The 17,733-nt window shown below is 40.9% G+C and overlaps 1 protein-coding gene across 4 annotated transcripts in view; it reads left to right on the top strand.

The window, feature by feature from the left end:
- The window catches only part of LOC126284120 (uncharacterized), a 424,622-nt gene that overhangs the window by 391,984 nt on the left and 14,905 nt on the right, over positions 1–17,733 (top strand). For all 4 annotated transcript variants that reach the window (XM_049982826.1, XM_049982815.1, XM_049982834.1 and 1 more), the window contains 2 exons: positions 8,566–8,750; positions 14,502–14,664. In XM_049982826.1, coding sequence (XP_049838783.1) covers positions 8,566–8,750; positions 14,502–14,664 — 348 coding nt within the window. The remainder of the gene's footprint in view (positions 1–8,565; positions 8,751–14,501; positions 14,665–17,733) is intronic.

Here is a 17,733-nt window from a genome sequence, read left to right as displayed (position 1 = left end):
TTAAAAATCACCTTCAGTGATGACTAATTTAATGTTGCCATTAATTACCCAAATGAATTAGTACGCATTTGGGGGGCTAAGATTTTCACATTACTTGTTATAATGTCTGTAAACACAATATTGGGAAACTGGCATCTAACAGTAATACAAAAGTTGTAACAAAAATTCCATACTATTTAATTGTTGGCTATTCCTTGCAATATAAACTTCTAAGAAACTCCTGGATAGAAAAACGTAAAGTAAGAGAAAGACAACAACACATTCATATCAGATTGATACTTGGAACACAGAAACACATAACAGAAAAGCCTTCACACAAGCTCTCGAGCACTAGCTCTTTTTGACGTACACCCAAATGCACATTCCTGAGGCCATGGCAAGGCTAATTATTTATACTCGAATATTGAAATCAGTTGCCTGAGCTGACTCAAAAGTTGTGAGCTGTATTTGTCAACTCTATTGTCCAATATTTTTTAAAAACAATCAGAAAAGCCTAGAATATCAGGAAGTAATAAAAATTGATGTGTTTGACATGGACTAAGCTGAGAGTATTTGTGTTTAACAGAACATACAGATAAATGTGAACATATTTAAATGATGAATTGAGGATATTTATTCCAGTTCTGATGCCAAACCATCTTTCTTTCTGGGTTCCACAAATGGGGTGACTTTATCAAAAGCAGAACATCTTATGCAGAAAAGTAATTTACATCACCAGTAAAATAGGCATTACTGAGGAGACACACTGTGTGAAATAATATACTGTCTAGCTACATGATTGTGACCACCTGCCAAAAGCCTGAATAATTACCTTTTGTTGTATGAGCTGCTGCAAAAAAAGCGCAGAGAGAGATAGAGTCATTGAGGTTCTGGAAACTACTGACATGGATGTGGACCCAAGCCAACTCAAGTGGCAAGTTTCTCGGTTGAGCATCCATGGCTCTAACACCCGAATCAGAGTTGTCCCACAGATTCTAGATTAGGTTCAAACCTAGGGAGAGTGGTAACTAGGTGTTTACAGTCTACTCATCTTGGTGCTGTGTGACACGTTACATCGTCCTGTTAGATGCCATCATGCCGAGGAGAAACAGACTGCATGTATGGGTGCACATGGTTTCCAAGATCAGATGCTTGTTTGTGTTGATCATTTCTGCCTTTCAGAATGATGAGATTACCTAGGAACTGCAACGAAAACATTCCTCGGGTCTTTTGACGATTGTTGTAGGGTGTTTGCTTTCTGTCAGACAGAATATAAAATGTAACAATGAAAACAGTCAATTTTTGACACTATAATGTAGTTGGATAGATAAAAAATCTACTTACCAAGCAAGTGGCAGCAGAACACGTACATAGAAGGATGTTATAATTAGGCAAGCTTTTGGAGCTAGTGGCTCATTCTTCAGGCAGAAGCTTTGAAGGGTGAAGGAAAAGGACTGGAGAGGTCTAGGAAAAGGGTTAGATTTCAGAAAAGTTTTGCAGAACCCGGGATCCCGTGGGCCTTACTGGATGGGATGAGAAGGAAAGAGCGATTGTTAGGGACTCCCCAGCACTCAGTCTTTCCTTCTCATCCCGTCCAGTAAGTCTCCCCTGAACTGGGGTTCTGCTTGACTTCTTCAAAATCTACTTTTCCTAGACATCTCCATTCCTTTTTCTTCGCCCCTCTTTCTTTCCCTTCAACCCTTCTGCCTGAAGAAGGAGCCAGTGTCTCTAAAAGCTTGCCTAATTATAACCTTCTTTTATGTGTGTGTTTATCTATCCAGTTACAGAATATAAAATGTGAGAAGCAAGCTGTCACCATTCAGTGGACATCAAGACATAGTATTGGCAGCCAGCCAATTAATAGCATCCAGTATGAACCAGGCAGGTGCTGCGGAGTCACATACGAAACAGTGGTCTCCTTACAGTCATTGAAGAGGCACTGTTGGTAGCCCCTTGGTTCATTTGGGCAGTCAGTTGTTCAACAGTTGCTCCTCTATTCATCTGCACACGTCTCCGCAGCTCTCATTCATTCCTGTCATCTATGGCTCATGGTGCACCACAGTTCCCTGAGTGCCAGCTTTGGATAGTGTCATTTTACCATGCACATTATACTTTAACTATGGCAGTATGCAAACAATTTACAAACTTAGCCATTTCAGAAATGTTTCCAGCCTAGGCCTGAAAGCCAATGATCATGTCCTTTTGCACACGAGGTAAATTGCTCCTGTTCCACATTACAACAACAACTACTGCACTTTTATCACTTTCCTCCGACATGCTTTTTATGCCCTCCACTGCTAATGCTGCCGCGTGCCATCTGTCAGTGGTTATTACACATTGATGTTGAACTTAGTCAGTGCTCACATTGCTTGACTGGACTATGTACTTGTTATAGTGATTTATATAATTGCACGGCACAACTGCTACACTGGTATTTACATTACTCATGTGTTTGCATAAGATGATCAGCTTTTAATGCATGAGTGATGCATACTATAGTATGTATAATATGGGTGAATTAAAAATTTGTTTATCAAACAGTGGCAGGAAAAAACACATAAAAGATGTGGAAACCTGGGGATGAAGGAAAAGGAGTGATGAGGTTTAGGAAATGGGTAGAGGTATGGAAATGTCACCCTGAACCCTGGACCAGGGAGAACATACTGGATGGGATGAGAGGGAGAGACTTATTGTGTTGTCTGCACTGGATGAGATTTGAAAATCGGAGGACTATAAAGGTGGAAAGTGAGATAATAAGTAAGACAGAGATTACTGAAAAAACTTTGTGAAAGAATCAGTAAGAGCAGAAAGATAAGTGCATAAAACCTGGCACCTGCTGCGGAGACCAATATGGAGCAGTGTCCGCAGAGCAGTCATTGAGGAGACGCTATTGGTAGCCCCTTGATTCATCTGGGCAGTCAGTTGTTGCTCAGTGGTGAGCAGGTGAGTGTTGTGGAGGAAAATAGACAAGTTGGAAAATTAAAAATATACAGAAATAAAAGGGAGTGAAAGAAAGGAATAGTTACCAAAACGAAATGCTGATACCACAGACAGGAACATAAATTGAAGCCAGGTGGGCAGTAAGAACAAAGCAACATGTTTTAAAACCAGTTACCATTGTGGAGTTCTGAGAAACTGGTACCGGGAGGGAGGATCCAGATGGCACGTGTGGTGAAAGAGGTGCCGAGGTCATGCCTGTCATGTTGTAGACTATGCTCTGCAACAGGATATTGTGTGTTACCAATTCTCTCCCTCTGTCTATGTCCATTCATCTTAACTGAAAACTTAATAGTAGTCACCCCAATATCAAAGGCTAAACAGTGTTTATATGATAGTTGGTACATGATACGTCATTTCACAGGTGACTCTTCCTTTAATAGGGTATATTTTGGCAGTTGAAAGGATGGATGCAGAAGAAGCAGACGGTTTGACCAGGATATTGGGGAGATTTTGGATGGTGGGGAACAAAGCTACTCTTGGTGGGGTGGGCAAAATGTCTGACAGAATGGGCCTCATTTCATGGTATAACTCTAGTAAGTTATAGCCTGTTAACGTAGCTGGTTAATACATTCAAGACCAGAATAGAACTGAATGACAAAAGGTGTACTCCTAAGTGGTTTCTGGAGGGATCAGCATTCACCCTCCTCCCAAAGCAGCTTTTTAACTGCCAAAATATATACTATCAATGGAAGAGCCACCTTTGAAATGACATGTTATGTACCATCTGGCAGGTAAATACTGTTTTGCCTTCAGTTTCAGTATGACTTCTATCAGGTTATCGTAGGCAGAGATACGTTCTGTGGGGGCTTGGTAACCAGCTACAATGGGGCGGCCGGGATGTTTGGGTTTGGGAATTTTAAGAAGTAGGTAGAAGGTAGGAGTGCGAGGTGTCAGTGGGGTCAGGAGTTTGATGGAGTCAGGTGAAAGGTTTTGTAGGGGGCCTAAGGTTCTGAGGATTCCAGGCGGAGCTTCAAGGAATCCTCAGAACCTTAGGCCCCCTACAAAACCTTTCACCTGACTCCATCAAACTCCTGACCCCACTGACACCTCGCACTCCTACCTTAGATCAACACCTTCAACCCATTACATGCAGTCTCCTATCCTTCATCAAAGACACCAACCACTTTCTTGAACGCCTGGAATCCTTACCCAGTCTGTTAGCCCCAGAAACCATCCTTGTAACCATTGATGCCACTTCCCTATACACAAATATCCCGCACGTCCAGGGCCTCGCTACAATGGAGCACTTCCTTTCACCCCGATCACCTGCCAGCCTACCTAAAACCTCTTTCCTCATCACCTTAGCCAGCTTCATCCTGACTCACAACTTCTTCACTTTTGAAGGCCAGACATACCAACAATTAAAGGGAACAGCCATGGGTACCAGGATGGCCCCCTCTTACGCCAACCTATTTATGGGTCGCTTAGAGGAAGCCTTCTTGGTTACCCAAGCCTGCCAACCCAAAGTTTGGTACAGATTTATTGACGACATCATCATGATCTGGACTCACAGTGAAGAACAACTCCTGAATTTCCTCTCCAACCTCAACTCCTTTGGTTCCATCAGATTCACCTGGTCCTACTCCAAACCCCCTGCCACTTTCCTTGATGTTGACCTCCATCTGTCCAATGGCCAGCTTCACACATCCGTCCACATCAAACCCACCAACAAGCAACAGTACCTCCATTATGACAGCTGCCACCCATTCCATATCAAACGGTCCCTTCCCTACAGCCTAGGCCTTCGTGGCAAACGAATCTGCTCCAGTCCTGAATCCCTGAACCATTACACCAACAACCTGAAAACAGCTTTCGCATCCCACAACTACCCTCCCGACCTGGTACAGAAGCAAATAACCAGAGCCACTTCCTCATCCCCTCAAACCTAGAACTTCTCACAGAAGAACCCTAAAAGTGCCCCACTTGTGACAGGTTACTTACCGGGACTGGATGAGACTCTGAATGTGGCTCTCCAGCAGGGATACGACTTCCTAAAATCTTGCCCCGAAATGAGATCCATCCTTCATGAAATCCTCGCCACTCCACCAAGAGTGTCTTTCCGCCGTCCACCTAACCTTCGTAACCTCTTGGTTCATCCCTATGAAATCCCCAAACCACCTTCCCTACCCTCTGGCTCCTACCCTTGTAACCGCCCCCGGTGTAAAACCTGTCCTATGCACCCTCCCACCACCACCTACTCCAGTCCTGTAACCCGGAAGGTGTACATGATCAAAGGAAGAGCCACGTGTGAAAGCACCCACGTGATTTACCAACTGACCTGCCTACACTGTGACGCCTTCTATGTGGGAATGACCAGCAACAAACTGTCCATTCGCATGAATGGACACAGGCAGGCAGTGTTTGTTGGTAATGAGGATCACCCTGTGGCTAAACATGCCTTGGTGCACGGCCAGCACATCTTGGCGCAGTGTTACACTGTCCGGGTTATCTGGATACTTCCCACCACCACCAACCAACCGAACTCCGGAAATGGGAACTCGCCCTTCAGTGTATCCTCTCTTCTCGATATCCGCCAGGCCTCAACTTCCGCTAATTTCAAGTTGCCGCCGCTCATACCTCACCTGTCTTTCAACAACTTCTTTGCCTCTGTACTTCCGCCTCGACTGACATCTCTGCCCAAACTCTTTGCCTCTACAAATGTCTGCTTGTGTCTGTGTATGTGCAGATGGATATGTGTGTGTGTGCGCGAGTGTAAACCTGTCCTTTTTTCCCCCTAAGGGAAGTCTTTCCGCTCCCGGGATTGGAATGACTCCTTACCCTCTCCCTTAAAACCCACATCCTTTCGTCTTTCCCTCTCCTTCCCTCCTTTCTGAAGAAGCAACCGTCAGTTGCGAAAGCTAGAAATTCTGTGTGTATGTTTGTGTGTTTTATTTATTGTGCCTGTCTACCGGCGCTTTCCCACTTGGTAACTCTTGGAATCTTTGTTTTTAATATATTTTTCCCATGTGGAAGTTTCTTTCTATTTTATTTACATTATTCTTCTTTTAAAATTTTTTGTCATCAGTTTATGTAATTCATTAATAATTCCTTCACAAATATTAGGAGTGAGGGATTTCGTCGCACCTTCACCTACAAATTTTTTTAACAAATTTACTACTCTTTAGTTTTACACGTACAAGTTCCCCTTCAATTCTTTGTCTTGCATTTGTTGATGTTATTCTTTTGGATGATATGGATCAGTAAGTTTTATACATTTTAAACACCTAGTCCGAAAGGTGATTAAGGTTATTCATTAATATAAGATTAAATTTCACCAGATAAAATTATTTTTGCATCTACTGAAACAGTTTTAACTTTTCTACACTATGATGTTTGTATTAATGCAATATTTTTATTATTGATTAAGACTAGTTATTTCACACAGATTATCCAACACATATCTAAAAACAAAGATGATGGAACGTACCAAACGAAAGCGTTGGTATGTTGATAGACACAAAAACACACACACACACACAAAATTCAAGTTTTCGCAACCCACTGTTGCCTCACCAGGAAAGAGGGAAGGAGAGGGAAAGACAAAAGGATGTGGGTTTTAAGGGAGAGGGTAAGGAGTCATGACAATCCCGGGAGTGGAAAGACTTAGCTTGAGGGGGAAAAGGGACAGGTATACAATCGCGCGCGCGCACCCACCCACACACACACACACACACACACACACACACACACACACATTTCCATACATACGTCTGCTTGTGTCTGTATATGTGCAGATGGATATGTCTGCTTGTGTCTGTATATGTGCAGATGGATATGTCTGCTTGTGTCTGTATATGTGCGGATGGATATGTTTTAATAATTGATTGAAGACCTTTGGTTTTTGATTCCAATTCTGTTTTGACTCTTTCAAATTTTATTTGCTCATTGAACTTGCAGCTGCTTTTAGACCACTCTTTAGTTCCAAAAATATCCATTTATTAGATTCAAAATACCATTAAACTTATAATTATCTGACAAGTTTTAAAACAAATATACACAAATAGCCACAAAGTACTTCATTAAAATTTTGTATTCATTGTCTATCGTAGTGCAACTCACTTGAGCCAAGATAAATAACTACTACTTAAGGAATATTTCCTTTAAATGAATCAAACACAATATTTTTATCTTTATTCTCATAATAGCAGATCCAGTGATAGCCAGCAGAATCAGCTGTGTGTAAATTCCAGATTCATATTCCAGATTCATATTCTCTAGGATGTATAGGTAATTCATCAAGCATAAAAACACCATGCGAGTATTTGATTTTTAACTGTTAAGCATGTTTTTCTGTGTCAGAATTACTTAATGCATTATGATACATATGGATTATTTTTTGCTGTTTTTCTCTTATTCCAGCACCAGCTTTCTTCTTCATTGGTACAGCCTTTTTTGCTCTTCTTATTCAGCATCATCTTTTTTCTTCTCCATTACCACTTTTACGATTCCAGCTGCTCCACTAGCTAATAAACCAATATTTGCTTTATATGGTAGTGCTGCCAATAATAAAGGAAGAAATCCTTGTTCATGTTTTGTTAGTCCTGAACCTTCTTTCCCTTTTTGTTAGGCATTTGATAAGTTTTTCCTTACCACCAATTTTCTTTTCTCTTCTAATTTTTTGGGCATCAGTTAAAAAATTATCAATAGTATGTAACTGATCATTATTGAGTGTAATTTTAGTTGCTTTTGGTTTAGTTTTGCCACTCGGTATCAAAGTATAATCAGTGCTGGTGTTATTGATTTATATAAAATTTTTTTTATATAATGTTTAAGCAACACTGAGCGAGGTGGCATATTTGTAAGCAAAGCACTCCGTCATCAGGCCATAAGTGGCCTATCGGGATCTTCCGACCGTTGTGTCATCCTCAGATGAGGATGCGGATAGGAGGGGTGTGTGGTCAGCACACTGGTCACCCGGTCCTTACGATGGATTTCTTTGACTGGAGCCGCTACTATTCAGTCGAGTAGCTCCTCAGTTGGCTCCGGCAAGGTCGTTGCCATATTTGTAAGGAATGTGGCTGAAATCCTTATGCACCGATCGAAATGTAGATTTTCTGTAGTTCCCATAAATCACTTGATGTGAATTCCGAATTCTGGTAATTTCATTAGAGCAGCAGTGTTATTGCCATCCACACCCTTCTCCAATCTGAATTTATACTCCATCAATAATGACTTCATTGTCACGAGAACATCGAACTGTTTGTTTTCCCTTCATATATTCGCAAATTAACATATTCAGTTTAAAATTAAACAGTTTCATTTATCTGACACAGTATTTATCCTGGAGGTTAAAATAAAATTTCATCTCAGTCATTGTGCTCTAGAGACAGTACACTTGGTTGCTAGTTCTAAACTTAAAGCTGTGACCACAGTGTTTTTGTTATTTGTTCCTCGTTGGTACACACTTTGGGAGTACTTCACCAATTATCATTCACAAAGTCTGTACAGTATGTACCTAATAAAATAGCAGCCCCTGCACCATTAGGAGTTAAGGCCTGTAGCGGAGGGAGAGGTGAAATGGTAGACTCTTATGCTGTCATTGAAATGGTAAATAAATAATACATGCTACCTCTGTTTTTGTTTCAGCTTTAGTACATCAGCATGGTGCCAAGATGCTCAGAAAACACCTGTAAAGATCAGTGCAGACAAAGCACTCTCTTATGATGACCTTGTAAATCTAATAGCCAGAAAAGAACTTTATTTGGTTGATGTTCGGGAGCCTCGTGAGCTACAAGAAACTGGAGAACTTCCTGGAAGTGTTAATATTCCTTGTAAGAACTTTTGATTTTAAAAATTATTTTTCTAGTACAGTGAAACCACAAACCACGTGACCTTGTGCTAAAATACTAAGAGTGGAAGAAATTAAATACTTTGAATAACAATCCACTTAATGCCTAAAAAATTAGATTTTAGTACTATCACTGCACATTTGGCAGAAATGTCCAGTCTGTAGTATTTTGATGGGAGATGCAGTGAGTTAGCTCGGTTACTATGAATGTAAATGTAACATTACAGATTGAAAGGTTCAGTGTTTTATACCCATTGTATCTTAGGATTTTTTCTGCCATTTAATGTGCCTTTCCTCTCTGAAAGTGCTCTATTTGTGTGGAAATGGTAAGTTGACCGAATGGGTGACCTAGCTCTCAGGTGAGAGGAAGGCAATGGTATACCATCTTTTACAATAAAACATATTTAGTAAGAACTGTAGTATTCAAAGAAGCTTCATATTTGTTGCTGTTTTACTTAGGAGAACTGTTATGAGTTTCACATGTAACAGCTGGGCTCAATATTTTTCTTAGAATACAAAAGTAATAAATATAAAATAAAAGAAATCTGACTGTATGTCTTCGATTTGTTTGCACATTCTGTTTTGTGAATAATTATAATTCTTGTGTAATATAACATTATGAATATATGCTAATGACCAGTAGCTCAGTTGGAAGTATACATCTGATTCTTCACATTCAAACATCATGGTTGGGGTAACCATCGTATTTGATAATGTCTGGTCAGTTGGTGCCACATAGCTGATACCATCTGGTGCAACAACTTTTTTATTGTATACAGTCACTATTTCATAGTGCTATATGTAAGCTTACTGCCACCATTCCTTTTGCACCATTTAGTGTGTGAAGCTGTATCTCTTAACTGTGATCTACAAATGTACAATGAGTGCTGGACATGATGTTGAATAGAAATAACAGTTCTCCTACTCACTATATTTCATTCTTTGTGTCCAGACAAATTATTTCCTTTGCTGCTGCCAGCCTACAACACTTGATGTCATTTCTAAGAGAAGGCAGAATGTGCTTGATATCAAGCATCTGTACAAGTAGTTAGTGATGACCCATGGCTCAGTTCTATATGACGAAGATCAGAATAAAAACTACTTCCCGCTAGGCTCCCATAGAATTTACTGGCAGTCAACCTACATCCTCATGGCAATGGAACATAAGCAAATAATTAAAATCATCAGATAAATGTGAAGTGCAGTGCATGGTGATGCAAGAAGGAAAATATTAGAAGAGATGGACCTACACATTTTACGTAACTAGTCAACATTTTCAATTGTCAGGAGATACAACCACCCATGGAAAAGTTAAAAACAGCTACAATACCCAGTCGACATGAGAGATACATTTTTGCTGCAGTCTTTAATGTGCACATTGATGCAGGTGAGAAGATACTACCAGAGATCCTTAGGGAAAAAGAACAATGAAGAAGGTTGAATTTCTATCAAACAATAACACAAAGAACTGGTACCCCAACAAGAGTAGAACATTGGGAGGCAAATGTCACGGACTAAATTTAAGGACCAAACGGTAACAGATATTTGGGGGTTTCCATACAAACTTGCAACAAATAAGGTTCAGTCACCCACTGTATTATTAGCATTGTGACAATTCGATGGCACGACGATGATAGACTTGGAGACAACAGTGCAGTACCTACTGAGAACACTGCTGCTGGACAATATGATGAAGGGAGACACGGCATACCATCAGTATCTTCACTCTGAATTACTAGAGCAGCATCTTAATAGTAGAATTGTGTGTCCTTTGGCCTAGGAAGAATGAGACTGGCAATAATGAAATTAAAGAAGAAAGCACATGTGGGCCAGATAGAGATATCACAGAAGTGTTACATTAGCTGGTAGTCCAAATTGTTCCTAACACCTAAGGTAAAGATACAAAGAACAAAGCTCTTACAGGACAGTTTGTTTGATAAATCTCCCACCCAAATTGCAGCAAAACCTGTGCCATCACCCGAGAGGACACAGACAAGAAATTCGCCTGAGCCCCCTGCACTATGGTTGGTTTCAGGAAAGACAACTTCACCAAGGATGCAGTAAATCAAAGCATATTGTGAACAGTCCAGATGACAAGCATGTTATAGGCATAATGATCGATGTAGCTGGGACATCTGATATCTTATGGTGCCCTGCCCTGTTCAAAAGAATGAAGCAGATGGACTATCCAGGTGTGTCCATAACAACCTATGAGATTACTGCACAGGCAGGCAAGTGAAACTGGAATGCCCAGGAAATAAAATATCAAAAGAGGCTGCCCGGGTGGGCTCAGTGGCCCAGAGTTCTGACTTGTAGACACAGAGCCTTTACTGAATCAGCTACAGAATGTTACCAAAATAAACATTATCGAGATTTAGAAACCCCACAGTCAGAATAAATGACCAACCTCTGAAGAAAAAAGAAGTATATAGGTTTAAACATCAACATACATTAAAAGTTTATTGCACACAACTGAATTGTTTGCCAGATAAGCATTAGATTCCTGATCAAAACAGCACCAATAAGACGAAGTTTTCAGCTGCCTCTAAGTGCAAACACAGTTCTGATTACTATTGAGAACTATGGGTCAAGCATATGGGCTGATGAAGCCAGAAAAGTACAGGTTTTTTTTCAGCAAGCTCAGACAAATGTACTCCTTCTCCTGAATGTGCAGAACAATACCAGCTGAGGCATTAATGGTGAAACTCAGCTTACAGTGTTGGGCCTAGCAGTAAGGAGGAGAGGAGTGCACAATATTGGCTCAAGAAGACAAATATGATGAGATAAAGGAAATAATCAGCACAAGCGCCACATCAAATAAGGAAATAAAGGCATGCACTGATAGGGAGTGGCAAGAAACCTGGGACAGGGTAGAAACAGAGGGAGAACTTACCAGTTCCTTCCAAACATAAAAGACAGATCAAGAACACCATATGTCCTTCAAATCAAGGGAGCTATATTCCACCTATTGGGGCATGGGTCATTTCATAGCTATTTACTGAAAACACACCACAGATACTTGTGAATATGGAGCAATTGGCACCCTGGATCACGTCCTCTGGGAGTGAGCCAGTAGAGAAGATGTTACAGACCAGGATAGGAACATCTTGGGCAATACACGTGCCTGCAACATCATAAGAAATCAGGAGCTTTGGCACAAGCTGAACTTGCTGACAGGCAAAATACCAATTGATGAATTGCAAGCCAACATGGCTGAGAGACAAGCATGAAGAGGCCATACATCATAAAAATAGACACGTCATGGCTGAACAATCACCTACAATAACCTTCCAGAGGCAGCCAGGAGATAAGTTCCAGAGGCAGCCAGGAGATAAGTTCCAGAGGCAGCCAGGAAGGATTTCCTGAGACCCTGTCAATCCTGAGTTGTGTCTCAGTGTGACAGAGGCCAACTATCCAAACAAATGAGGAAATCTAGTTTTGTTAAATGACAAAATTTTGATACAACATTGTAGTGTAGTGTGTTAGACCAGTAGTGTGTATCTTCTGGTTCGGACATACATACATCTGTGTGCCAGATGGCCAAACAGTTGTATGTAGATTTTTAATATTATTTATTTTTCTTTTTTATTAAATATTATTTTTTGTCTTTTCTGTCTCCTTTCTTGTGAAATAGAACCTTTCTTGTGAAATAGAACAGTTAAAACATTGTCATAGTTGTGGAAAATTATTTTGCTCCACATGCATTCTCCAAATAATTATTTGAAATTATGATAAAATTGCATTTTATATTCATTTACACTAACTGATATGCAACAGTTTGTCTGTTCTTGTATCTAGATAACAGATTAAAAGAAAACAGCAATACATTACTGGGCTTCTTCTGCCCTATATTTTTTGGCTACATTTTTTACACCTTCTTCAGTAACTGAATCTTGATTTTCTGCTTTTTTATTCATTTCTAGAGCTGTTTACTGGTTAGATTGTTGCCTTTTAATAACCTTTCTCTTAGGTACTTAAATTTTTATTTTGTTCTTGTTGATATTAATTTTGAAATCTTCTGTAATGAGTTTTCATCTCCACCCTCTCGATGCACATCTTCACATTGCATAGTATCTTGTTGGATATTCTTCTGATTATTTTGCCCAGATTATCCATTTTCTCTTCTTTCTTTGCGACAGTTAGTCTTGTACTTACTGAGTTTTCCATCAACATTCGTTTGGATCTCTGGTGTGTTATGGAAAGAAAATCGATAGGTATTTAGTACTTAGTGTCTTATTTGTTTCCTTGTTGTGATGTAGAACAGTTAAAAGAATGCCATAGTTCTGGTAAATTATTTTGCTCCACAGACATTCTGTAAATAATTTTGTAAGTTCATTTTGTGTTATGTTTCCTCTTGCTTTAATAATTTGCATTTAAACATCATCATCTGCTGGTCCCTTTTACTGCTTCATACCTCTTGTAATATTATACACTTCATTTGGCATTTCTTCTGGAATGTCATTATTTTTGCTATTAACTATCTGTGTTCGATTCATCGCATGAGCTGCACAAACATTTTAAAAACATGTTCTTGTACAACTTTCTGACTGTTGCTAGTTATTTTGCCATCTGTAGTCACAACTGATTAAATGTGATACTTTCAATTGTTTCGGTTACACAATTTTTACAAAAGCTAGTGGTCCCACCATACTGTTTTTCAAACTGTAATGTGGCGTGGCTTCATGTGATACCTATATGCACATCCTGTAAAAATTTCAACAAAATTGGAGAGGGTCGAGTGGAGATCATTAGGTCACTTAACATGGACTGATTCTGGAAACACATCTTTAGGCAAGGTGTAGCACCACCATGAATCTGAAATGTGACAGAGGTGAAAGAATGATGGATGGAACTGGGCAATGTGAAGGATTTGTTTTATCAAATCGAATGGAATGTGTAGCATTAAAATTAATTTTTTTTTTTTCAGGAAAAGTTTTCATTGTATAAAAATGTGCAGTAAGAACAGTATATGTCAATCACCCATAATGCCTTAATAGGCAAATCATGAAAGAGTTTTGCACTATTGTTGCAGTTACACAGAGCATATTTTCTTTAAGGAAATTCATAGTAAACAATCCATTGCAGTTGATAATAACAATAATGATGATGTCTGTAATTTTAATATCACAAAAAATGACCTTCATTACTCTTCTCTGAATTTGATGGTGGTTAATTATTCTTTTAAAAATGATTGGCCAATTACCAATAATGTAAATTATATGAAGATTGGCTTTGAAAGCAAACAGAAAATGTTTCTGCTTGATACCCATTTCAGTTTTACAGACAATTTAAATTAAGAAACTTGTAGAGCATGTAGTGTACAAAAAGAGCATATTTATATTTTTGTGAAATTATTGTCTCATTATAAAACTTATTTGCAAAAGGGCAACATGCAGCCATATAAACAATCAAAACTGTCTGAATTCAATCCACAAATTACACTACGTTGTGTAAATGATCTAGGGAGCATGTAACTAACTTTCAAGTTATGAAATAATTGAAGGTATTGGCAGAAGAAAGTGCTAACCTCAAGAGGGTCATTTTCAGTTATTGCTAGAAAGAATAAATTCAAAGATAAGAATATTAATGCGTGCAAAATTGAGGATTAGCACATTCTTCCACCAATCCCTTCAACTGATGTAGCGAGAAAATATGAAGAAGGGTCCGAAGTGATATAAGTATAAGTGTAGGTTAAGCACCAACCTAACTAAAACTTTATGGCATTGCATTTTAGTGACCGAGCTCCAGAGTGCTTTAAAAGATCTCTCAGAAAATGATTTCCAAAAGAAATATGGAGCAAAGAAGCCCGGCCTGAATGCACCTCTGATATTTTCATGCCGTTCTGGAGCAAGAAGCTTAAAAGCCTTGCAACTCGCACTGGATCTTGGATACACAAAGTAAGTTTATTAGTAAAGAAATATAAAACAATTGAACGTCCTGGATGGATTAACAACAACATGGAAAGGCTAAATTACTACTCACCACTTAGAGGAGACAATGAATCACAGACAAACACAACGAAAAAGACTGCTTAGGTGTTTAAGCTTGCAGAGCAAGTCCTTCTTCTGAAGTAGAAAAACCCAGAATGAGATTTTCACTCTGCAGCGGAGTGTGCGCTGATATGAAACTTCCTGGCAGATTAAAACTGTGTGCCCGACCAAGACTCGAACTCGGGACCTTTGCCTTTCGCGGGCAAGTGCTCTACCAACTGAGCTACCGAAGCATGACTCACGCCCGGTACTCACAGCTTTACTTCTGCCAGTATCCGTCTCCTACCTTCCAAACTTTACAGAAGCTCTTCTGCCAAACTTGCAGAACTAGCACTCCTGAAAGAAAGGATACTGCGGAGAGATGGCTTAGCCACAACCTGCGGGATGTTTCCAGATGAGATTTTCACTCTGGAGCGGAGTGTGCGCTGATATGAAACTTCCTGGCAGATTAAAACTGTGTGCCCGACCAAGACTCAAACTCGGGACCTTTGCCTTTCGCGGGCAAGTGCTCTACCAACTGAGCTACCGAAGCACGACTCACGCCCGGTACTCACAGCTTTACTTCTGCCAGTATCCGTCTCCTACCTTCCAAACTTTACAGAGGCTCTTCTGCCAAACTTGCAGAACTAGCACTCCTGAAAGAAAGGATACTGCGGAGACATGGCTTAGCCACAGCCTGGGGGATGTTTCCAGAATGAGATTTTCACTCTGCAGCGGAGTGTGCGCTGATATGAAACTTCCTGGCAGATTAAAACTGTGTGCAAAGGTCCCGAGTTCGAGTCTCGGTCGGGCACACAGTTTTAATCTGCCAGGAAGTTTCGTTTTAGAAAAACCCGTTCACACAAGCACAACTTGCATACAAATGGCCAGTCTCCAGGTGCTGGAGCCAAACTGTGACTGCATCTGAAGTGAACAGCAATCTGCTGGGTGGGTTGTGGTGGTAAGGAGGAGGCATGGGGTGAGGTGGGGGAAAATGCTAGTTCTGCCTGTGGTAGTGGGCAGGGATGTGGCAGTGACAAGAAGCTGTACTGGGCTGTTGGGGGGAAGAAGAAGAGTGAATTACAGAAGGGAAAAGGACCAGTAGGTGTGTGGACAGGAATAATCCAGAAGGTGCAGGTTGTGATGCAGTCAATAAAGTGAGCCACATCATGTTGGTGGCATGTTCAGCAACTGGGTGGTCCAGCTGTCTCTTGACCTCAATTCAGTGGTGGCCATTCCTGTGGACAGACAGCTGTTAGTTGTCATGCCCATGCAGAAAGCAGCAGTGGTTGCAGTTTAGTTGGTAGATCACACAGTTGGTTTCACAGCTGGCCCTGCCTTTGGTGGGGTAGGAGAGTCCTGTGACAGAACTGGAGTATCTGGCAGTGGGAGGATACATGGGATATATCTTTCATCTTGGTCTATTGCAGGGATGTGAGCTTGGGGCAAGGGGTTGATAGTGAGGGTGGCTTAGGGATGGACAAGGATATTGGATGGGTTGGTTATAAGCCATGGCGATTACCTGGAGGAGGGACTCCACCTGTTGTCAGATATGCCCCCCTGCCACAGTAACTCCATTCCAGAAATCAGAAGCCCTGTGCAAATCTGTAGGTCCATCCCAGAACCCCTCCTTTGAATCCCTATCCCCCCACCTTCTACCTGCTTTTAAGTCCATAAAATGAACCACACAGGATGATTCAGTGTGACTGGTTACTGTGCCTCCACAAAAAGAATCTCTGTTCTTGTGGACCAACACCTTCAACCTACTACATCTAATTTATCCTCCTGTATAAAGGACACCAACTATTTTCTACATGACTCTCCACAGTTCCTGTTCCTTTACCACCAGGCAGCCACCCCCCTCTGTACTAACATCTCCATTGCCCATAGTCTTGCTGTTATTGATCACTACATGTCCCAATGTCTGACAGACTCCAAACCTACACTCCCCTTCCTGGTCACCATGACTAACTATATCCTCATCCACAGTTACTTCCCTTTGAAGGCATCACTTACAAACAAATCCATGGTGCAGCAATGGGCATCCATGTGGCACCATTCTATGCTAGTCTTTTCATGGGCCACCTAGACACATCCTAAACCCATCACATAGTTCAAACCCAACAATGACATATTGATCTGGACCATGGGTGAGGACACCATATCTACATTCCTCCCTAACTCCAATACTTTCTCCCTCATTCACTTCATCTGATCCTCCTCAATCCAGTAAGCTACCTACCTTTATGTTGACCTCAGCCTGAAGGATGGTTGCATCAGTACCTTCTTCCACATCAAACTTCTATCTAACAACAATACCTCTACTTTGACATCTGCTTCTCCTTCAATACAAAAAAGCCTAGCCTAGCTACCCATGGTCATCGTAACAGTAGTGATGATCAGTCCCTCTCCAAATATGCAAAAGGTCTCACTGAAGCCTTCATGAGCTGAAATTGTCCTCCCAATCTTGTCCAGAAACAGATCTCTCATACCTTGTCTCACCAGTCACCTACCACTCCCCTTGTATTTACTATCTGGTGACAAAAGAGCACTCTTCTCATGACTCAGTACCACTCTCTTGTGAGAAAGAAGCATTCCTCTCGTGACTCAGGATGACCCAGGATGGGAGCAACAAAATCACATTCTTCACTAAGGTTTCTACTACCTCTCAGTGTGCCCTAAAATGAGTATCCTCCTTACCCTCCCACAGTAGTCTTCCGCCGTTATGAAACCTCCACAATACCCTCCCCCATTCCTGTGCCCGCAACCCTTTGCCTTAAGGCTCATATCCCTTCAATAGACTTAGATGCGGGACTTGTCCCACACATATTCTACCATCTCCTACCCCATCAAAGGCAGGGCCACCTGTAAAAGCAGACATGTGATCTGTGCGGCTTTCTATGCAGGCATAACAACTGACAAGCTGTTTGTCCACATGAAAGCCACTGCCAAGCTGTTGCCATGAAAGCTATTGCCAAGCTGTGGTCAGGGGACAGC

This window comes from Schistocerca gregaria, chromosome 1, assembly GCF_023897955.1.
Source record: "Schistocerca gregaria isolate iqSchGreg1 chromosome 1, iqSchGreg1.2, whole genome shotgun sequence".
Taxonomy (NCBI): Eukaryota; Metazoa; Arthropoda; class Insecta; order Orthoptera; family Acrididae; genus Schistocerca; species Schistocerca gregaria.
The sequence above is the reverse complement of the archived record's forward strand: the minus strand, read 5'-3'. Positions and strand labels throughout refer to the sequence as shown.